Raw genomic sequence first — 21,811 nt, forward strand, 5'->3', positions numbered from 1 at the left:
CCTAGGATCAGCAAAAATACAACGTTGTTTACATGATAAGCTTAAAAATGGCACTGACCTTTACATTACCCTTATAATGTACTGTAATAGAGTAAACATGTAAAGGTACATCTTTACAGCGCTTTTTTAAAACAAAAAATGTAAAATGCTTTACAACACAAAGCATTTGACACATTATCACAAGAGCAACAAAATACAATTAAGAAATAATAACATTGCAAAAGAGTAAAAAAAACAACAACAGCGAGTCTTGATACGTTTTGTAACGGTTTTGTTTTATGTATTTGTGAGAGAAAGTGGCAACAAATAAGCTTTGTTTTTAAGCTCAACATAAGAACATCCTGTACGCAGTGAGAGCTGACCCTGGATACTTTAAGTAACTTTATAGGCACAACAATTTAGAAGTGTACTCGGGGGTTTTACTATAGTGACTGAGAGGTAATAACAACAATATTTAATTCTAAACTACTCTGGCAGCCAAAAGAGAGAGTCTAACAGTGAAGTAATGGATCCTCTTTGTATTTGTTGTGAAGGAATAACTTGATCTATACTTCCTAACTCAGACAGTTGTTTATTATTCTCAAAAGGGGAACTTCTTCTTTCACTTCAACATTTGAAACTGTAATTTGGCAGATAAAAACACACACACATGCAAAGTGACAAAGCGGTGTTGTGGTGTATTGGGCTTTATTGGCATACATACAAATTCCTTACAGTCTCTGCACTTTTAGTGGAATATAAAAATTTAGCTTGACCCTAATAATGCAACTTTCACACAGACATTTATCAAGGATGGAGTTACAAAGCACTAGTTTACTGCTAAACTTCATCAAAGCACACTTATTCTTTCTATGCAACGTGGCATAAAAGCCTCCGTGCAGGCAAAGGTAGAAACCATACTTTTTGCAGGTCTAAGGCACTCATTTTTATTGTCAATCCTCCCAATTTAGACACAGGATTTGAACAAATAAACATTTCACAAACCAAACTACTCTCAGCATCACATTTTAATAGCACACAGACACACGTGCACATACACACGCACACACAGACACACAATTTATATGCACTCAGTTATTGATGCATCTAAGCTACTTTAGCTGAGGCTAATCCTTCTGTTAGAGTGATTTTGAAAAGCACAGGTATAGTGTTGTTGCTGGGTCCAGAGTAATGTTGTACCTGGAGAATGTTGTACATTATTCAAACATTTCATCAAAACTTTGGTTTCAGTTTTCATCATGCTATATTCAAAGACCTGGTCTCACCTGGGTGCAGTTGTGCTGCTCCACACTGATAGCCGGACCACGAGGTCTTTGTCTCAGAAACGTAAGACACAGACACAAATGTTTAACCGAAAAGCACCATAGAGACTTGCCTGAGCATAACATGGAAACAAGATGAGTTCCAACTCAAGCCGATACTATACATAGAAGCAAACTATTTTAAACTTAAGCAGTAGGATACAAACAAATTTCAGGCTTGTGCTAAACTAAAGCCTAAGAAAGCGAGAGAGAAAGAAAGAGAAGTGCATTGGTCAAGTAGTGTCTTACTGTGGTCGTTCTAAATGGCAACAAAATCAAAATCACTAGTAGCTTTGCCCTCATATCCCAGCTTCTTTAACCAAGCTGCTGATCGTAAAACCTACGAGGGTGAGGAGAAACATGCTGCACCAAGTGTCAAGTAGTTAGTTATCTCTTTACTCCGACAGCTCCCTCATTTCAACAGGTGGATTCTGAAAAGCTCCTTTTATCACTACCTTCTCAAACAATGACTCCCAAACAGTGACAACTTGACAGGTTTTTTCTTTTTCAGAATAACTGTAAAAATATAAGGATTGTAGTAAAAATACAAGAGGCGCAGTAATACAATAAAATATGACAGTACTGAACACAGGGGAATCCTATAATACTCTTTGATAGCCCCCGAATCTAACAAACATCAACACAAACACTTTAACCTTGTAAAAAATGTATAATAATTAACAGAGCAGAGAAACATGAAAAAGTCAGTCTCATAACAACTCATGGCCGCTAGATAAATCACGTATGGAGAACGAGTGATGACGCCAATCCTCTCTTCCATTGTGTCCTTATTTAGGCCTCCTTTGTGTTGGCCTTCATCTTCTCAACGGTTTCCTGTATTTCAAACAATGAAAAGAGTTGACAGAAAAGAGAGATGTATTATATAATTTAACATACTGGATATATAATGATGTGAGCATATATAAGCTTTGTTTTGTTTTGTCTCTTTTTTGGAAGAACACATATCAACATGAATGCTTTATCTGTTAAAAGCAACATTGTATTTTGAAGCAAGGTCCTTATAACTGAATTTAGCGTACCCCTAGTCCCATCAAACTTCTACCCACAGAGTTCTGTTTACAGTGGCATTGTAAGCTGCCCTTCTGGAGTACATGACCTTGCTGACTCAGCCATGGCCTTAGGCCAGAGCCCTAGTCCTACCTTGATAGCCTCATGCTCTCAATCACACGTATAAGCAAGCACATACACACAAGAGCAGACATTCCACAAAAAAATATTATGAATGCAGAGGTTCCAGAAAGAGGTTTAGTTTGTCAGGACAGGTTTTAGAACTTGGTTCTAGAACTTCAGTCCTGGAGTAGAGAGGTTCTAGATCACAATTCTTTGTCTACAGAGGTTCTAGAGGCTGCACATCTGTATTTGTTGTTTTTTGGCCATGTTTTTGTTTGTTTGTTTGTTTGTTTGTTTCAGTGGCAGTAACATTAATGTTCTAAGTGATACCAAGCCCTTTTTAGGTATTTTCGCAGTCAAGTGATTCTATCATTTTCTACCTCATAATAGGCTATGTAGGTAAAAGAGCACTTCACCGAGACTCCCGTGAATGCAGGAGGTTGGATGTGGCGATTGGGCAGCTGATGGAAATATTGTATGTACACTTTTACATTGACACTATTTAAACATTTATCTTTTAAGGACTTAGAGTGGACTGTTCACAGAGGTACGGTTGACTGACATCTGACAAATGTATTTAATATGTCATATTAATGCTGTTTGATTTACCTTAGTTTATTGTTTACTTTGTTAGTGTCTATTTGCTTTTATTTATTTTTTAGTATTAGTCAATGTTCACCTATTGTATTATTATCTTTCTTCTGTCTGGTGGCTTTTAGGGATTGTGTTGTTGGGTTTTTTATGACATGGTTTTTTATCGTTGAACATTTTTAATTCAATAAACTTCATAGGAAATGGTACTTCACTGATTTAACATTTACACTTTTATAACATTGTCTGACTCACCATGGACAGTTAAAAAAATATATTTTTTTAAACTTGTAGTCTTCAGTCCAAACAGACTCTGACTCAAGTGACATATTATGAGGACATTTATCAGACTTCACACAGCTCCCTTTATAGCCACAAAAGGGGTTATAAGCTTCTTATTTTTAACACTGCAGTAGAACTCCCCAAGACCTGCTAACAGACATTAATGTGTAAAGTCGGTGGAGTTCCACTTTAACACTGCTAGATACTGTATATAACTTGATGATTCTGAATCATCCACACAAAGTCTGAGTTGAGGACATCCCTACCACTTTACAATTTATAACAAAAAAAGAAAATGTTGGTCGTTATTTCTTTCTGCCATCTGCCTTCTATTTCATATCCATGGCCATTTCATAGTTTTATCGACCTAATTTAAAAAAGCATTTTTTATTTCCAAGCTTTTGATTTATTGCTTCTCTTTTCAAGCCAGGATTCATGAAACTGCTGATACCCTGGCTCACTGAGCTGTGTTAGGTGGGAACACAGTCACATAAAACTTTACACCTACCAATTCCTGTGTGAATTGTTTTTTGCTGGCTGAGCAGTTTAATTCAAATGCTCTTTGTCCAGAAACACATTGCCAGTAATGAAGGTTATATCCTGAAGGAATCTAAAAGCAGACACTTGGGTTACGACTCAATGTCAGTGATATATCATGGACCTCATGACCAAGTGTAAACCTATGAGAAAGGTGCAGCAACAGTGCTTTAAAATACACGTTAAAGGCTGTTACTATGGCCACGTGTTTTTTCTGACTTCTGATTCTAATTTATGTTGAGATTAATATGATGAGTACATTACATATTTTTGCTTGTTTACAGAAGGTTTTGAGATTTCAAATACAAACCTGGTGCTTGTTTAGCTCAGCCACACGGAGGTTCCACTCCTCCTCCGTCATCTCTGCCCCAGCATCTAAAGACTCATCCACAGCTGCCGTTTTGTCTGGACAGATAACAAAATGAGTCAAAAATGGCTACAAGGCTTTTATCTTAATGTGTAAGTGTGCGATTAAAACGCTCAAAAGAATAAGTAAAATAAAAAAATCATGTTTTAACTCACCAGTGCAGGTCATAGCAGTGCAGACCCAGTTTCCACATGCACAAACACATCGGTTACACTCGACCTGAGTCTCTGCTCCGTCCTCATATGTCTCATCCTCCAAGGCACATTCTGCAGAAAGACACATGGCAAACTATTCAGCCAAGACTGTAAAAGACTGTAGCAGAATGATAATAGAAACAGCATTGCATTTTAATCAATTTCCATGACCAAGACTTGTCAGCATTTCAAAATGCCATATCATTCATTCATCCAGTAGCTTCATTTTAAAGTCACATGCCTTTGGCAAGTTTTAGCTTACGAATCAAAAGCATCATCAGCAAAAAAATGTTTGTGTGGGTGTGGGTGGGTGTGTGTGTGTGTGTGTGTGTGTGTGTGTGTGGGTGTGTGTGTGTGTGTGTGTGTGTCCTTGAGTCTGGTGAGGCTCCAGGGTTCAGTGCTCCATCGCAAATGTTTTGTTTTTTTGAACCAGAGCCTGTGCTTCCTGTGAACTTTATCCCAGATAAATCGGCATCACATGACTGAGCAGACTGAAGTGAAAACTCTGACTGTGTCTCAACCGACTTCAAGACTCCCGACTACAAGATAGCAAGTCGTGTAGTGAGAACAGCAGAGCGATTTGACGACCTTGAAATTGTGTAGTCAGAACTTGGCTTAAGAAAAGCAATTTGAGGCTCATTTCCATAGTTTACTAGGAGTCGAGACTGCCTGACTGAGCTTATTTCAATGCATCCATACACTTTATCTACCGGTGTGTAACTCTTTGTTACATTATGTCAAAGTACACAAACTGCCACGTTAAGCTCACTCTTCTCTGGTGGATTGAAACCAGGCTTCAGGCAGTTGAGGAACTCATCAAAGCTCAGCTTCCAGTCGGCGTTCTCATCAGAAAGCTCAATGAGGGCATCAACACACAGGCTCCTGGGAAGCACAAATATACACGATGTAAACATTGAATAAATATTAGCTCATCCATACAGTCGCAGAACATTGCAGAGAAAATAAGCATACAGAAGAAATTGTCATTTGTGTTGTACCCCACAGAGTACAGGTGTTTATGTTAGTGCAGGCTCCCACAGGAAGCCTTCAGTGAAGTTTGCACTAGCTAGATAGAGTTCAATGAATTGTGCCGTATAACTTAAAATAGCACAGCAGCAGATATTGATCTGCAAGCATTGCCACATTCTCCCTGCCTTACCTCATACACACTCAATGTTAGCATGACAAACAAACCTGAGCAGCTTGTTGCTCTCCTGGTCTGTGTAGGACTGCAACTCCACAACCGAGTCATTTTGTCCGATGAATTTGAGCAGCTCTGAGGAGTCCAGCTGAGAATCACCATTGTCGTACGACTACAGAAACATACAGATAAAGATGTTAACGCTAATGTACCATAAAAATGTCCCAATGAACTTTTAGACTGCCGGATCCAAACATCTTCAGGGCTCACACTGTATTGTGATAAACTTCTGTCATGTGCATGTGTATACAAAAAATAACATTGGTGTTTCTGATAAACGGGTCAGTCTAGATTACTAGTAAATATGCCATCACTGCCACAACATACACTACGAGCACACCAGTTGCCTTGACAATCTTCCAGGTAAAGATCAGTTTGGCATGAGAACCTCAAGTACTGCCTTTACTTACGGCCTGTGATGTTTACAATGGGGCTGGGAACATGAACAATTCTAATCATATAGTAATTTTTGGCATGCATCTTTATATACCATTAAAGTTGCTTATTAATCCAAAGGCTCTGTAATACTATTTTTGATGGGCGACTTAACAAAAGCGTTGGAAATAGTTTGGCAGTAACAGTGGACCTTGAGACCATGGGATGCTAAAGTTAGCGGTATGTATACTCTCAAAATTTGCAGCACATTTTTATATAATGAAAGACCAGATGAATAAATACTGCTGTTTACTCAAACTGTTCAAATAACCATCTGCCCTTCTGCTTTAATGTCATTCCTGTAGACCCATATAGTGGCAGGGGTTCTCCTCTGCAGGATCCTCATTAAACTGAACTATAACCATCAGCTGACACGCTTGAAAGGTCTGTTACATAAATAATTAGACACAGTCGATAAGGAGGAGGCCACAGGATAAATAAACTGGAGAGCAATTGTGTGCAGTAATTGAAACCAGGGTCCATTTTGTCTTGTCCAGAGACAAGAAGCCCACCTTGAAGTACTTGAGCAGGATGTCAGAGAAGTTGGATCCCTTGACAAACCAGCCGTCTGGGACAACCTCAGTCTGCAGCCACTGGATCACACGACTCCTCAGCTCATTGCGGTCAGCAGCATAGCAAACCACTGCGGAGGTGGGAACATTTCCATAGGTCAATAGCATTAATAAATAATCCAGAGGGTAAAATGTATCTTGTAAACTATATCACGATTGACCCCTGTCCTTTTATGCATGCGTCAGTATGCATATTCATCAAGTCCTTTCCATTACACCATAAAATACAGTAATTGCACAGACATAGCAGTCATATCTTAACACCAGACTTATCCATAACCCAGCAGTAAACCATGGATTAAAACAAAAAACAACGCAGTCCAAAAATAACCTTGAATTTACATGGTGTGGGTGAAGACACACACACACACACACACACACACACACACACACACACACACACACACTCACCTGGGCTGGCTGCTGCCTGTTCTGCTTTCTTCTCTAAAGGAGATTAAACAAGAGAGAAAGAAAAAATGAATTGATTTATTCAGATTAATGGAGATAAACTTGGTTGTGAAGGAGCACTTGGCCAAAGGTCTGCAAAGAGGACAGTGTGATCTAACTATTTTCCCTGAATACAGTTTCTGCCACTGCGCTGATCAATGTTCAGATCAGTGTGGACAGAGAGTGAGCAGTGAAAGTTCAGTCAAGATAAGATGCTAATATTAGATGCATTAATAGATAAGTCAAGGCCAAGGGTGTGCAGTGACGTGTTGGTTGCCTTTTTATGACTAACCATAAACCTGGTCAATATGGGCTGGCTCAGAGATCAAACATAATATATTATATGACTTTACATATTATATCATGCAGTTTTAATAAGCACATGTACCATTTGAAACGTTAGAAAATGGCCATCCAATTTAAAGGATGCAAAACTGGCTTTTTGCCTCTCCACCTCACACCTATTACAAGTCAAACTTAAGTTAATATTGGAGTTTCTCAATTGCGTTATCGTTTAGGGTCAATAGAAAGTCATGTTGGGATACGGAATTTGAGAGCTCACAGTCCACATTTGGCCAACACTGAAATAACCAAATAACAAAGTTAGACTTTAATATTTGAGCTACCACCCTGCAATAGACACTCAACTCCCCACAACAGAACACTAAGAAAAAGTGATGCGCTGATCTGATATGCCGTATTGGTATTGGCGTCAATACTGACCTTATGACACTTATTATACTGTAGAGCGCTACAATTAATTCTTGCTCAATGACATTAAAAAAATTAACAGTTTTTACTACCAGCTACATTAATTCATGGAAGGCCTCCACCTCCGTTTTAAATTTCCGAAGTCCCTTGTCTCATATTATATTACAGAATTGAGTTCTATGTAGTGATGCATATTACATTTGGAAAAAGAGAGCATTCAGGAACACCCATATATGTTGTTTGCTGCTCGTACCATGGCAGTGTCCATCGTGGGCCACCTGGATCTTCAAGCCAGTCAGACAAGCATCTCTGTGGAGCTCACAGTGATTCCTGTAGGTCTTACTATTGCTGCCACACACTGACCTCTTGTGGGGCTTACAGCTCTGGAAAGAGATGGAGAGAGAAAGAGAATTGAAAACTAGGGGACCATTTATATTTATTTAATTTAAATGATATCACATTTCCACTCCTTTCTTGTGTGGAAGAAATGCCACTTGGTCTCTGCAGGAGCCACACACCCCAACACTCACCTCTATGCACAGACAGCTGGGCTCTCCTTTCTCTGTAACAGCACACTCTCTGCCAGCCCCACAGAACACATTGGCACACACTTTGCTCTTGCTCTGCAGCTCCTGAAAGAAAGAAAACACAGTCGAGCTATTATTATTATTATTATTATTATTATTATTATTATTATTATTATTACTATTGGTGGCACTTTAGAAACACACAGGGCGACGCTGTTTCCCCATTAACAGGCCCATTTAAAGGCACTGAGAAGGTGCTGACCACATTTTAAAACATGTACCAAACACCAACTTGCAATGGGATCCAAGTATTATCCTTTCACGTCAAACCATCAAACGTTCTCCTTTGTCACAGACCTTTAGATAGACTACTTTCTCTTCATTGCATTAACAGTATCAAATCTCTCTATGTAAAACTAATAGCCACTGTTTTAGCACTTTTTTTCTCTTTGTTAGTCGGCAAGATATCTCCAAAACTACTTAACAGACTTCAAATAACTTAAGTGTAAAGTAAAAAGAACATTTGTAAAGAACAGTTTTCCTATAGAATACGCCTTTATTGTCACTGCATACATTGTACAACGAAATTTGCCGTGCAGCTCCTGAAACGGTACATATAGCATTCCACACACGCACACATCCTCATACACACACACACACACACACACACACACACACACACACACACACGCACACGCGTGCAGCCGCCGTACAGATAAATAATAGTAATAAAAAGAAAGATAAAAAAGAAGTAGCAAATATAAGTGGCATATCAAATAAAATGAAGTGACATATCATATTATAACCTGAAATTATAACTCCTGAACTGTGAAATATATTTTTTCCCCTTAATTCCTTGGTCTAACACACAAATATTCTCCCTAAATACCATTTGGAGTTTTTTTTGTTTTTTTCACCACTCCTATACATTTCATCTAGTCTCCACCAGTCTCCATTTGGTACATAACATACGTGGATAAATCCTGAAGCCAACTGTAAGTGTGGTCTGTTTAACATGAACTGCTTCAGCCAAGTTTAAAGGACACATGCACATATCAACTCTGAGCAATCCTACAAATGTGATGGCATTTCCCCTCTAGGTGGCGCTACTTCACCAACATGATGAATTCAAATAGCCTTTGTGGTCATGCTTCTGACTCACTTGAAATTCATTTTCATCCTTGTGCAAAGAAAACATATTCCTGTGCATGATTTAGATATCCTATCATACTACAGGCAAGCAGGATGAGACGAAACAATACTACAACCAAACCAAAAAATCCTTCTGCATCAGTTAAACTTTAATTCTCTAATACATTTAATCAGTCTCATTTTCTCTCACCTTTGTTTCTTTGTGTTTTCTGTTTGTTTGTTAAAGAATATCCCCATAGGACTTGCCAAAAAACAAGTTCACTGGAGCTAAAACCCAACCAATCACAAGACGCCAAGCGGAGCTCCAAGAGCTGCTTTACGACCCTCATTACCTCCTCCTTTCCCTATCTGTGTGTGTTTGTATATGTATGTGTGCGTGTGGGTTTGTGTTTGCGTCTGTACAGGGTGTTTCCACATCTGGAGTCTGAGCTGTGTTTTCCTTTGGGCCCATTCCCATGCTATGTGAAATCTTTTCTCCTCCCTGTTTCTCGAGACTCCCCTCCTCCTGCTTAAGCCGCTGTTTCCTGTACGAGAGAGACAGAGAGTTGGCCCTCTGCATGTGAGTGCACGTGAGCTGGCTTCCAAGCTGCTGTGTGTGTTTGTGAGACCAATGTCTGGTATGTAGGTTAAACTGATACTGGATTCTTGTGACCAAACTTTCATAAGCTCACTAATGACAGAATATAACAAGATGGACGCAGGGAGAGGGGAGGCAGTCACATGCAAGCAACGCAGTGCAGCAGCATTAACCCTAAAGGGGTGAGAGGAGAGGGATTGGAGGGTTTTGGTTCATTTCTATGCATACTTTAGAAACACACACACACATTTGCACTCCAAAGTTGAGGTCATGGAAAACTTCAAAGCAATCCCTGTGGCTTTGAGCATGTTGGACAATTCAGTTTGTTAGACACAGCTGAGCTCGAAGCCTGTTGAAGCCTGTTGAAACCTGTAGAAACCTTCGATGAGAACATGAATAATGGATGGGCTGCTTAGATGAAGCTGGTATAAACATAGAGCTATGTCTGTCCATCTCTCTCCATTAGGAGAACCAGCAGAGGATCCCTGACATTCAGTTGATGAATAGAGAGGGGCAAAGCACTTTTTTTTTCCAGATGATTCAAGTGGATTGTTACTATGGTGAGAGCATGTACAGGCTCCTGTTGTGGCAAGATCACAGAGGTGTCAATCAAAAGAGGGCAAATGGAACCAAGCCCATAATTAAATCACAGCAGAGCGTGTTGTTTAGAATTTATGATTGACACAGACTGTACAAAAATAATGGACACATTGACTGTAATGCCACCCAACCAACCTTCAACAAACTAGGGAAAGGACACTTCCTTATGTGGTCATAAATCATGTCTGCATGGATCCTTCATTGTTGCCACGAACAGCAGTGAGCGGACATGCATCATCATTAAGTACAATTACATATAGTGTGCTGGTTTTGAGTCTTAACCCTTATTCAGAGTTTTCATGGTACCTAAAGAAAATTCATCTCCCTGTATGATTCTGACTCAAGACGAAGCTGTCTTGATCAACTGTTGGCCAAGCTGATATATTCTAGATGTTAGCTATTAAATCTTAGCTCTTAGATCGGTATGCTACATATGAAGCTGAAGCCAACGGCCAGTTAGCTTAGCTTAGCATAACAACTGGAAATAAAGGGAAAAAGCTAGCCTGGCTCTGTCCAAAGGTTAAAAATATATATACCAGCACCAAAAGCTCACTAATGATATCTCGTATGATTAGTCCATGAAAATACAACTTGATAGACAATCGGTTTTACTTATTTTTTTATGAAACAAAAAAAAAAATTCACTGATTCCAGCTTCTTAAATGTGAATGTTTTCTGGTTTCTCCTCTTGGGCTTTGGGAAACATTTTTTCCTTTTTCTGACATTTTATAGACCAAACAACTAGTCGATTAATTGAGAAAACAATCAACCAACAGATTAATCTAATGGAAATAATCGTTAGTTGCAGCCCTATTAAGGATTACAAGTTTTAGAATTGATGAGAACACTCCTGCACACCTGGCAGACAGTAATCGGAAATGGAAAAGGTGTTTATACCACAGTATCCCGGTTTCTACCACAGAAACAGCTATGTTTACAAGCAGAAATACAATCAAGATTCACTAAAGTCCACATTATGACTGGGATGCTAGATGCAACACACTCATTAACCCAATCACCATCAGATCAGACATTAGGAAAAAAAATTACAAACAATAACAAACACTCCCGCTGTGGGTGTCCTACTTAAATTACATCAATTTTTCATTACAGCCAACAAATGATGGCATTTCTTTCCTCCCTCATATTTAAAACCAATCACAGGAGCCGGAGCTTTGATAAGTGACTGGTGAGTCATAACAGATTAAACAGAGGCGTTCATACAGAAAGCTGCCTCAAGCATAAAACTGATTGCATATATATACATTTCACAGCTCATTTTCCTCTGCCCTTTTTCTTCCATTTTTTTGTCATTCCATCTTTTAGTCAGGAGGTTAAAATTATTTAAAGGTTTTAAGAAGATTAAAAAAAAAACATCAGTGCATAATTTAATCTTCCTATCTCTGCGTGGTGCCTCTCAATTCAAGTCCAGCGTACTTTCATTTCTACTCTGCTGTAGTTCTCTCTGTCTTGTCACCATGCCCTTTTACGGCTGCAAGAGACATGTCAGTGATCCGAGACCAGTTTTGCAGAGCTAGATAGAGGGAAAGTAAGTGAGTAGAGAGAGGAAGACGAGGATGACAAGGATGTGCATAGTGTCTGAAGACACAAGTAGCTGGTGAAGATACAAGAGGAGAGGCAGGGGTTGTGTGCGCTTTGAAGGCAATTTCTCCCCTGCCACATGTTGAATGGCCCCGTGCTGAGGCAGACTGGAGTTAAAGGGCAATGTATTCTCGCTTCAGCAAAAAAATTAAAAAGCCTATTTAATTTTCCACAGCTGATAAGGTTGCAGGCAGCACGACAGCAGCAAGGCGACACTCTGCACCCACTAACACATGAACAACACATTAGAACATCTATCTGCATGTCCTTCTGCAGCTGTCCATGCACAAGCCTTTTGAGTAATGACGCCTATGTGCCCTTAACTGCATGTTTTGAGCATACGTGTGTGTGTGTGTGTGTGTGTGTGTGTGTGTGTGTGTGTGTGTGTGTGTGTGTGTGTATGTGTGTGTGCATCTTGGTGATGATCCATTGATCTAGCAGGCCAATCAATGCTTCTCTCCCGTGGGTGTCACTTTAGAGGCACCATGGATCCATTCCCACAGTGCTCCCTGCCCCTCATTAACATAGAAAACATTGATTTACGGATTGTAAACACACATCCCTGGATGAGCCTTCAGTGACAAACAGTGTTACATGTTTTTTTTTTTAATACTTAATGTTAAATATTAAATACTGCATGTAACCTTTCTGTTAATGAATTATACAAGAAGATGTGTTTCTGTAGCGATGAAGATCATTTTAATCAGCTTGATCGGTCTATTGGAAACACAGAGCTTCATTTAATGTAATCCAATACAGCAGCCCAGCAGTAAATCCTGTTCATATTGAGCTTTTGCTCGAGACTGCGTTAGAGATGTTGATTCAGCGCTATGCTCATTGTGGAGGTGTGCTTTCCGGTGCGGTTGAATTGTACCCATAGAATGTATATGATTGTACCGCATTACAAGAAGGTGAAAGGTGGTTCAGCTAGAGTTGCATGCATCAGCCTCTCTATGACACAGTTTCAACAATAACTGGATATAAAAATCTTCATAAAGATATGATTTGTTGCAGCTTTTGCATTAGATGTAATGGGTGTAGCTAGATGTATCTAGGAAGCAGGCACCTCAGTGTAAAAGATACAAACGTTTGACAAAACATTTTCCTCTTTCCCCTGCAGTACAGTAATTCTGGTGAGTGTTTTTATGAATAAAATATTACACTTTTTGACAAATTGAAATATTAAAATAAAATCGTCCCAGGAGGGCGCAAGAATATGGGCGAGCACTGCGGTCTCTATTCATTCTAGTCCAGCATACAATTCCAGTCTGAATGCCACACTTTTTCTAGTTTTTCTAGATTGGAAGCAGTTGATCGTCTTTTAATTCAACACTACTGCCACAATACTGACAAAATAAAATACTAAAATAATAATAATAAAAACGTTGCCCCCTAAAACTCACAGTCATTTATCAAAGAAATCATATTTCAGAACTCATTAGGGAATTAAAACAATGATGCTGACATGAGCATTAAAGCTCCCAACTGTGTCCTTGAGGCACCAATCTGTCTCACTTTAAAAACAATTTTAGCTGCCATTTATAATCAGTAAAACATAAACATAGTGCTTAAAACACATTTATAATGCTGAACACTTTATTTCATATGGTTGCCTCTTCAACTATTGGGATAATATGTACAAATGAAGACATGAAAGGAATAGTTCGACATTTTGGGAGATTTTCTTGCCTAAAAGTAAAGCTAGGATCAATACCACTAATTTATAGTAAATATGAAGCTCCAGCTGCTGCTTGCTGGTTAGCTTAGCATAGCATAAAGAGTGGAACAGGGGAATTGGCCTAGCTCTTTATAAATATAAATACAAAGACATTGAACAAAAAATAAAGAGTAAAAATGACATGTTTTAAAGGAACTATTCCTTTAAGTTGTGTGCAGTTTGTGTAGAGTATATACAAGTATAAACATACTGTACTCACATTTTGAGTCATAAATTAAGAGTGTGAAACTATATATGACTGAAAAATATTTTTAGTTTCTTACCTACAATGACTCTATTCCCTACATAATTTACTGCGACAGAGATTGATGGATGGACAAATGCACGCACAGCAAGGTGACTTCTCCCTCACAAGCTCAAAATGCAACCTACTGTTTTATAATCATGTTTTCAGTAACAGGGAGGTGAAATAATGCAGGTGGAAAAAGATGAAGGAAGGTGAAGGACATAGTTGAGAGACATAATTAGGAGGTAGGGGGTGTACATTCCTGAGCTTTGTTTGGCCTCAGCTGGGGTCTGACAGAGTTCGCCTTGAGCCAAAATCTCCTCAGTATCTAGGTCAGAGAGGTTCTCCCCTTCTTCTCCAGCATTTCCCACTTTCCCCCTGTGTTGTCTCTCCAGCTCTAGATTGTCCAACGCTTGTCAGCTTCATGAGACGTGAGCTCATGCCAGGAGTTTGCCCATGAAGACCTCTCTCTCACTTCTCACTTCTCTAACCAGACGAGAGATGGAGCACAGCCAAAGAAGAATGAGAACCACTCTTACTCTAACTATGAACCAGTTTCCTCTTTTAAGGAATTTATACGAGATTGTGACTAAATCTATCGCACAGGGGAGAAACATAACAGAGGATCATCTGCTACGGTTTGGAATCATTACAGAAAGCTATAGCATTTGCCATCAATAATTAAAGTGACTTTATTCTCAAATATTTAGCATTTTCTTCCTTCTGAATCCAATTAACTGTATCTTCGTACGTATCAAATCCGGTTCTTCCACACTTGTGAGCCTCCTGAGATTAGACATACAGAAACACTCATTCAACCGCCAAAAACGACACAATAATGAGGCCAAAGTAAGACTAATTTGAGTGTGTAGTAAAGTATGAGCTCTTTGTAAGAGCTCATGGGTGGTCTCAAATGCTCTCTGGGGGGCCAGGTCTGAGATTAAACCTGCAGAAACAAAGGAATCCTTGGTAAAGACCAGTTTACAGTTTACACAGATCTGCTTGTTATTCTTCTCCCTGTTTCTTATTCAGTGTGAAAGGAATGCACCAATGGACAGGATGATGTCACCCAGTCTGCTGCCACTTACTTTACACCCACAGGCCCCGTTGCTCAAGAGCTGAAATGTAACAACTACACCCTGAAAGAAGAAGAAGAAGAAGAAGAAGAAGAAGAAGAAGAAGAAGAAGAAGAAGAAGAAGAAGAAGAAGAAGAAGTAGAAGAGAAAATGAACAAAGATAGACAAAAAGAGACATAAAGAAAGCAAGGGATGAAAGAAGAAAGATACAGAAAACACAGAGAAAGTAAGAGAGAAAAAGAGAGAGGCTAAAGAAAGGCAGGAAATAAGTCACATTCTGGGCAGAGCCACATCTGCTAGCACTTAAAACGTCAGCGGAGAACATAAAATGCTATGAACACAGTCCCACCCCCTGCCTCCCCTCCCCTGTGCACCCTGTTGTCACACTGCTGGGACAGGAGTATCCCCTCTCCACCACCTAAACCATGTACATCCCATACAGAACTATCCCACCTTTATCCAGACAATCCTCGACACACCTACATAACTTTCTTGTCATCTTTTTCTACATAAAGTACTGATTGCGTTTGTTTGTTCTCCTGTACTTGGTCCAATAGTCTTACCTAATTTCCCCCAATGTCCTTTTGCTCTTTTTTTCTCTCCATCCACCCTTTCCCTCCCCTCTCTCCCACCCCTGCTCTGTTCTGGGCATTTTTCCACTGCCAGGAAAGGAGAGAGGAAGGGAGGGAGACAGAGAGGAGGGGGGGGGGGGGGCATGCTAGGCTCAGGCCAAGGGAATGAGTAGATTCCCTGCCCTCTTCTCCGCTCCCTTTTTGAGGCCAGTATTGGGGCTAACGGCTGGAACATGTTTTCAGAAGGTAGAGGCTCATTTACAGACTGCAGGATGTATTCTGAGACCTCAAAGTTCACGTCAGACGGTCAGAGGCGCTGTGGTGATACATACAACTTAATCTGGAACACAGAACATGTCTCATAAACTCTAACTAGGCAGGTTTGTATCAAATGTTAGTTTATGGAAAACCTCTGAGTGTATGTGAATGTCTGGTTCAACTCTGGTTCAATTTAAGCTAAAATGATTAGTGAATGAATCTATTAGTGGATGGACAGATAATTAATCGACAACAATTTTGATAATCGATGAATTGTTTGCTAGAATACTAAACATTTCCTGGTTTCAGCTTTTCAAGCGTGAAGGTTTGTTGATTTTCTTTATCGTGTAAACTGAATATGTTTAGGCTTTGGACTGTAGAAGCCACAACCTGCGAGATGGGAAACTATGGACAATCCTGTAACTCTATTTTGACATTTACAGACAAAAAGATTATAAAAGAAGATAATCGGGAGATTCAATCAATAATAAATATACTTTTTCGTTGCAATCCTAATTGTAGTGTATTTTATGCCTAAGCACTCAGTAACCACATTACATCATGGACCTTCATTAAATCATTAATGTATGATACTCTGCTTTGCATTTCTCATGTACTTTCTCATACTTTAATGCATATGCAGTAGAAGGCTCAGAAAAGCTAGTAGGTAGACCTTTCAGCATAGATTATTGTGTTACATATGCTGTTCTCAAAGGTCAGGAATGAAACTACATGCTCAGAGAATTTAATTGTTTAAAGCTTGTTAACTTAATGTGGTGAATGGATTTATGATCCCCTGTTAACATCTTTTTCCCAACACAAGTCTGACCTCTGTTGAACTCACAGGGGCCATTATGTGAAGTACTTTTATTTTTTGATACTTTCTGTTCATTTTGCTAATGACATTATCAATGCAAAATGTTTCTTGTAATGGAGGGTTAGTGGGGTTGTGTGAGGTACTTATCCATAGTTAGTGTAATAACTACAGTATTTACTTTGGTGAATCTGAACTTACTCTATAAAACACCAAAGTCACAATAACACAAACGAACTAACCAATCGAGGCAGCGGTGGACCAGCAACAGGACAAAGACAAGCGGCAAATCCTCACAATTTGGAGGCTGAACAAGAGAACGTCAATCAATTATCAAAATATACCCACTCGACTAATTGTTTCATCTCTGAAAATGTAATGGTACCCAACATTATTAAAATGCTCTCAAACTGAAACACTATATTAAGTGTAGCCTATTGTTTTGTTGTTGTAAAAGTCTCTTCTATGGCAGACATTGGTGGTTGGGTAATACAACACACAACTGGAGAGTATTTTTTGCATGTCTTCTTATAGCACACATCTCAGATCATAAGAAAATAACATTTGTTGCATAAACTGTGTGAGTGTAGATCTGTAAATCTGTGCGATCACTCAAAGCGCTTTACCTTCACCCATTAACAGGAAGTACCATACAAGTGTCTTAAGACGCCATAGACGTCCGACCCTCCGACGGGTGGAGGACCACTCAACCTCCTGAGCCACAGCCGCCCCGGTAGAAACATTTAACAGTTCTTGGAGAGAACAATGCCGGTTCATCACTCATCCTGCAAAGACCCCGTTTTCACCAAGCAAACTGCATTTCAGACCCAGAGCCTGATCTCAAGGTGCGTCCTCTACACGGGCCGCTGAACACACGGCGATGTGTGGTGGAAGTAAATGTGTAGTATGAGGTTTTCTTTTTATTGTGTCAGAAAATTGTTTAGGCAATTTTGAACTGAAGTAAAAATAAATAAAAAGTATAAATCCTGATTATACTATATTATACGTATATATCTAGTACGTATGAGTAGGTAAGTATGTTACATATTCATTATCTGTTGCTCACATACCCCTTGAGTAGACGTTCTGCTGCTCTTTGTCATTTGTGTGCGTGTGTTCATTTGTGTTTGTAGTGCCTTTGAGTGCAGAGTGCTGGTAATGATAAGACACCAGTACCGCTGGTAAGCTAAATGAGGACTCCTTTTAAGCCAAGCCAAGAGTGAAGAGAACACACTGCGGGGACATGAAACAAGTACACCCCCCTCGTTCTGTCTGACTACACAAGTCTTACCTCACCCCCAATCTCCCGCTATAATTGCATGACTGTGGCTCCATCTCCTTTCTGTTTTACATCACTCTACCGCCCTCAACAAACCCTGCGCAGGATCCATGACTGGATGTTGGGCTACAGTAATTAGAGCAGGCTGATACAGACAGAGGACACAGCGTCCCCTCATGTTCCCTCCACCTGGGCAGATATTTTTAGCCCACCTTGAATGAGCGAGAACAGGCATCAACATAGCAACACGGCGAGAGGCTGTGGCTCAATCAGAGTCGGCTACAGATCCAGGGCCTCAACAAGGGAACCAGCTTGTAAAACTTCTTCTCTTCAACTTGTCTTCTTTATCATCTCTACTCTTGGACTGTCTAAGAGGAGAGGATAGCTTGTCTGGCTGCCTTGTTGGGCTGACTTCCTCTTGACATTTGTGTTTTTCAAGATCCAGAGCTGCTTCTGATAAGTAAATGAACCGCTGTGTCATTCCACCCTGTCACAGCGGAAGATGCAGGATAAAACAATAACACTGCATGCCATAAAACAAGAAAAATAAACACTCCTTTCTCTCTCTGTTTATAGATGCAAGTGTGTGCACACATGTCCCCCAAGGCTGCAAACTCTCATGACTTTCACTACGCCTGCATCTCGACCTCCTTTGCATATGAGGCGTGTTTGAGTAAAACATCAACCTTTTATTCACAAGATACATATCTAGTGTTCTGCCTGCACACTCATGCAGTTTTCCAGAGTCCCGACCCCGGCCGCACTACGTCTCTGAGCTGCTTGTCATCAAACGCTGCAATTTCTCGCCGCAAGAAGCACACAGGCATTCTCCTTCATAATAAATCAGATTTTAATACCCTGCACTCAAGCATGAAAATAGACACATCAGTTCACACACAAATCCTGTGTTCATCCGTTTTTTCCTGCTCTTTTTATCTAACACACAGCCCCTCACCTAACCTAAATGCACACCCTGCAGGCTCATCAGATCCAGCTTTGCACCGACTTGTTGACCTCTTTTAGACGACACACTGGAATGCTAGTTCAGGACCTTCCCACGGCCAGTCACCGGGCCATATATTATCTGGGTAATTACCTTTGGTGAATAGATGCCTTTCTAATGCCTCCCTATTAACTTCGTGGGTACACTCAACAAACTCTGCTGTGTGCGCTGTCTCCACCACGCCATACCTCACAGATCACGGCCATGAATCCAATAAAGGTGCACACAATGGCACATTTCCCAGCCAGTGGTCATAGGTAGGGAAAGCAGTGGAAGGTCAGCGGGGAGGGCCTGCATGTCAGGCTATGAGTGATGTCATGGCTGTTGAGACGCTAATGACCATCTGCGTGAAGCTATAAAGATAGACTAGGCAGGGGACAATTGGTTTATCTTGTGTTTCGCATTTGGCGTAGCTGTTTGAAAAATCTATCCTCTAGTTAGCCCACAGCTCTTCCCCCTGTTTATTTCCACCGCATGCAACTGTTGTGCAGATCAACAGAGGAGTCAACACAAAGCCAGGTGTTCAACAGCTGTGTCCAGTGAGGTTAAGACCATCAACCACCACCTGGTGTGTGTGTGTGTGTGTGTGTGTGTGTGTGTGTGTGTGTGTGTGTATGTGTGTGTGTGTGTGTGTGTGTGTGTGTGTGTGTGTGTGTGTGTATGTGTGTGTGTGTGTGTGTGTGTGTGTGTGTGTGTGTGTGTGTGTGTGTGTGTGTGTTTCTATTTTTCAAAGGAACAGTTTGACATTTTCTTATTAGTTTTTTTTTTACAGACAGTTCAATGAAAATATATTGTGGTTGTCATCCCTCTGCGCCATCAGGCCAGAAAATCTAACAGCACATTATCTCTGCGTTTACTCAGAGGTTGGACTACTAAGCGCTGCAGTGTGAGACCAATAAGGTGAGCATTCTCACAACTCTTGAGCACACTCACAACCCCTGAGTGTACACAGACAAACACACATACTCTCTGACTGACCACCCAAACACGGTGTTTGTTTGCCATTAGAGCAGCTGCCAGTCGGCGGAGCGTTTTGCAGCAAAGCATCCTATAATATTGATGATGAGGGCCATCAAACCCCGAGCCGAGCCGGGCTTGTGGTGAGACTTACACAGACACTAGCCCTCCTTTCTTTTCTTTTCACAGCTGTTTGTCACTCTGTCTGTCGTCCTACTGCAGCTTTTGCTTTGTTAACCTCACAACTCCACAAAATTAAAAAAACTGAGACAAGGAGGAGCATTTCTGTCTGTGTGTGTGTATGTGGTCCAGCAGGATGCAAAAATGTCAGTGTTTGTTTCAGGTTACAGACACACAAGATACATGCCTATCAAACTGCCTTAGGCCTATATGTGCAATACTTTTCAGCATTGAGATTGATGTCCCTATTGAAAAAAACCATCCCAGTGTCAATTTAGTTAAAATGTGAGTCTGATTGTCTCCACAAAGGAGCTCATAATTGCGCATAAGTGGCAACAATAATGCATAATTGGTTCTCCTTAAGAACACAAATGCTTTAACAAGCGATAAGCATAGCACCGTCAGCTGTACTTGTCTAATTGTCACCACAGCACCGTGTTCTGTCGGCTACTAGACTGACTGAGACCCTTTTCCAGATGTTTTCTAGCTCGTCTAGCTTTGTGAACAAAGCTGCTGTGTTAATGTTACTCCGGACGGACAGTTTCGTTCCAAAAAGCATTTAGTAAAGATGTAAGGCAGCATTCGGTACACATCTAAAACCCTACAAAGAAAAATTATAATAGTTTCATAGTTAAAAAAAACAACGTTTTAGTCAAACTTACCTCAGCGTTAGAGAGAGCCACTGCCAGCAGAAGCAGCACAGCGACACTTCGCAACATCTGGACACGAGAAAAGAAAAAGTAAGAGTTTAACATTTCCATCACACCAGTTCCTCAGCAGGTTGAGGAAACTTGAGGGGAAATGCTACATTCAATGTACTACGTTACCATTTTTGTAAAAGCTGCTGGGCTCGGGTGTGTGCTCGGAGGAGGAAGGGAGCTGGTCTGAATTTTTGTCGGGACGGAGGCGAGCAGGAGGTCCGTGATTTCAAGAAATTTGAGGAGCGCTGAGGAATTCATGCCAGTCCGTCAGTCTCTCCTCCTCCTCTCTCCCCGCCGCGGCCAATGAAAATGGCTGGAGTCCTCCGACGACGTTTACACAAGAAGAAGAGGGGGAGCAACCGAGGAAAGAGTGTGTATTGTATGTAAAACAATCTGCTGAAAAATAGCCTAAGGTCATAATTACTGTTGCGTGTGTGTGGGTGTGTGTGCGCGCGTGCGTGTAGGTCCATCATTACCATATTGTTATCCACCGTGTTTTTTTAAGACAATTTCAGATGTTTCATATCACGTACCTCCAGTAGTCCATACTTTTCTATTACACTATATATTATTCTATACTAATACTAGTAATATGCAAATAGTTGTTAAAGTCACCAATGGTCCAGTTGGTTTCATCCGTTAGTTAAAGCTGTATTAGTTAGCTTTTGGCCACTAGGGGGCAGAATAACTAAACAATCCAAGGTGACAGACGCAAATCCTTGAATAAAGTTTTTAAGGGTAAAGTAAAATATTTATATTTAATAGGCCAGCAAACATCGT

General features: G+C 40.3%; 1 protein-coding gene across 1 annotated transcript; it reads right to left on the reverse strand.

Annotated features, from left to right (window-relative positions):
• Window positions 1-668: 668 nt before the first annotated feature.
• fstl1b (follistatin-like 1b) lies at window positions 669-21,321 on the reverse strand. Its single transcript, XM_029459640.1, has 11 exons — window positions 21,158-21,321; window positions 20,993-21,049; window positions 8,300-8,401; window positions 8,023-8,152; window positions 7,023-7,055; window positions 6,552-6,682; window positions 5,598-5,716; window positions 5,173-5,285; window positions 4,365-4,475; window positions 4,153-4,247; window positions 669-2,135 (listed from the first exon to the last, which is right to left on the reverse strand). Exons 1-11 carry the CDS (start codon window positions 21,287-21,289, stop codon window positions 2,094-2,096), a joined length of 1,065 nt encoding a protein of 354 aa, XP_029315500.1. The 5' UTR covers window positions 21,290-21,321; the 3' UTR covers window positions 669-2,093.
• Between the last annotated feature and the right edge of the window lie 490 nt (window positions 21,322-21,811).

Source organism: Cottoperca gobio, chromosome 21 (assembly GCF_900634415.1).
Source record: "Cottoperca gobio chromosome 21, fCotGob3.1, whole genome shotgun sequence".
Classification (NCBI taxonomy): Eukaryota; Metazoa; Chordata; class Actinopteri; order Perciformes; family Bovichtidae; genus Cottoperca; species Cottoperca gobio.

Bases quoted from the DNA above. Each gene is read 5' to 3' on its own strand.
- fstl1b (XM_029459640.1), bottom strand. From the start codon at position 21,289: ATGAATTCCTCAGCGCTCCTCAAATTTCTTGAAATCACGGACCTCCTG. The intron at 7,056-8,022 runs GTACGAGCAGCA...AATCTCCTTTAG, and splicing joins CCACGATGGACACTGCCATG to AGAAGAAAGCAGAACAGGCA. The intron at 5,286-5,597 runs GTTTGTTTGTCA...TGTGCTTCCCAG, and splicing joins GAGAGCAACAAGCTGCTCAG to GAGCCTGTGTGTTGATGCCC.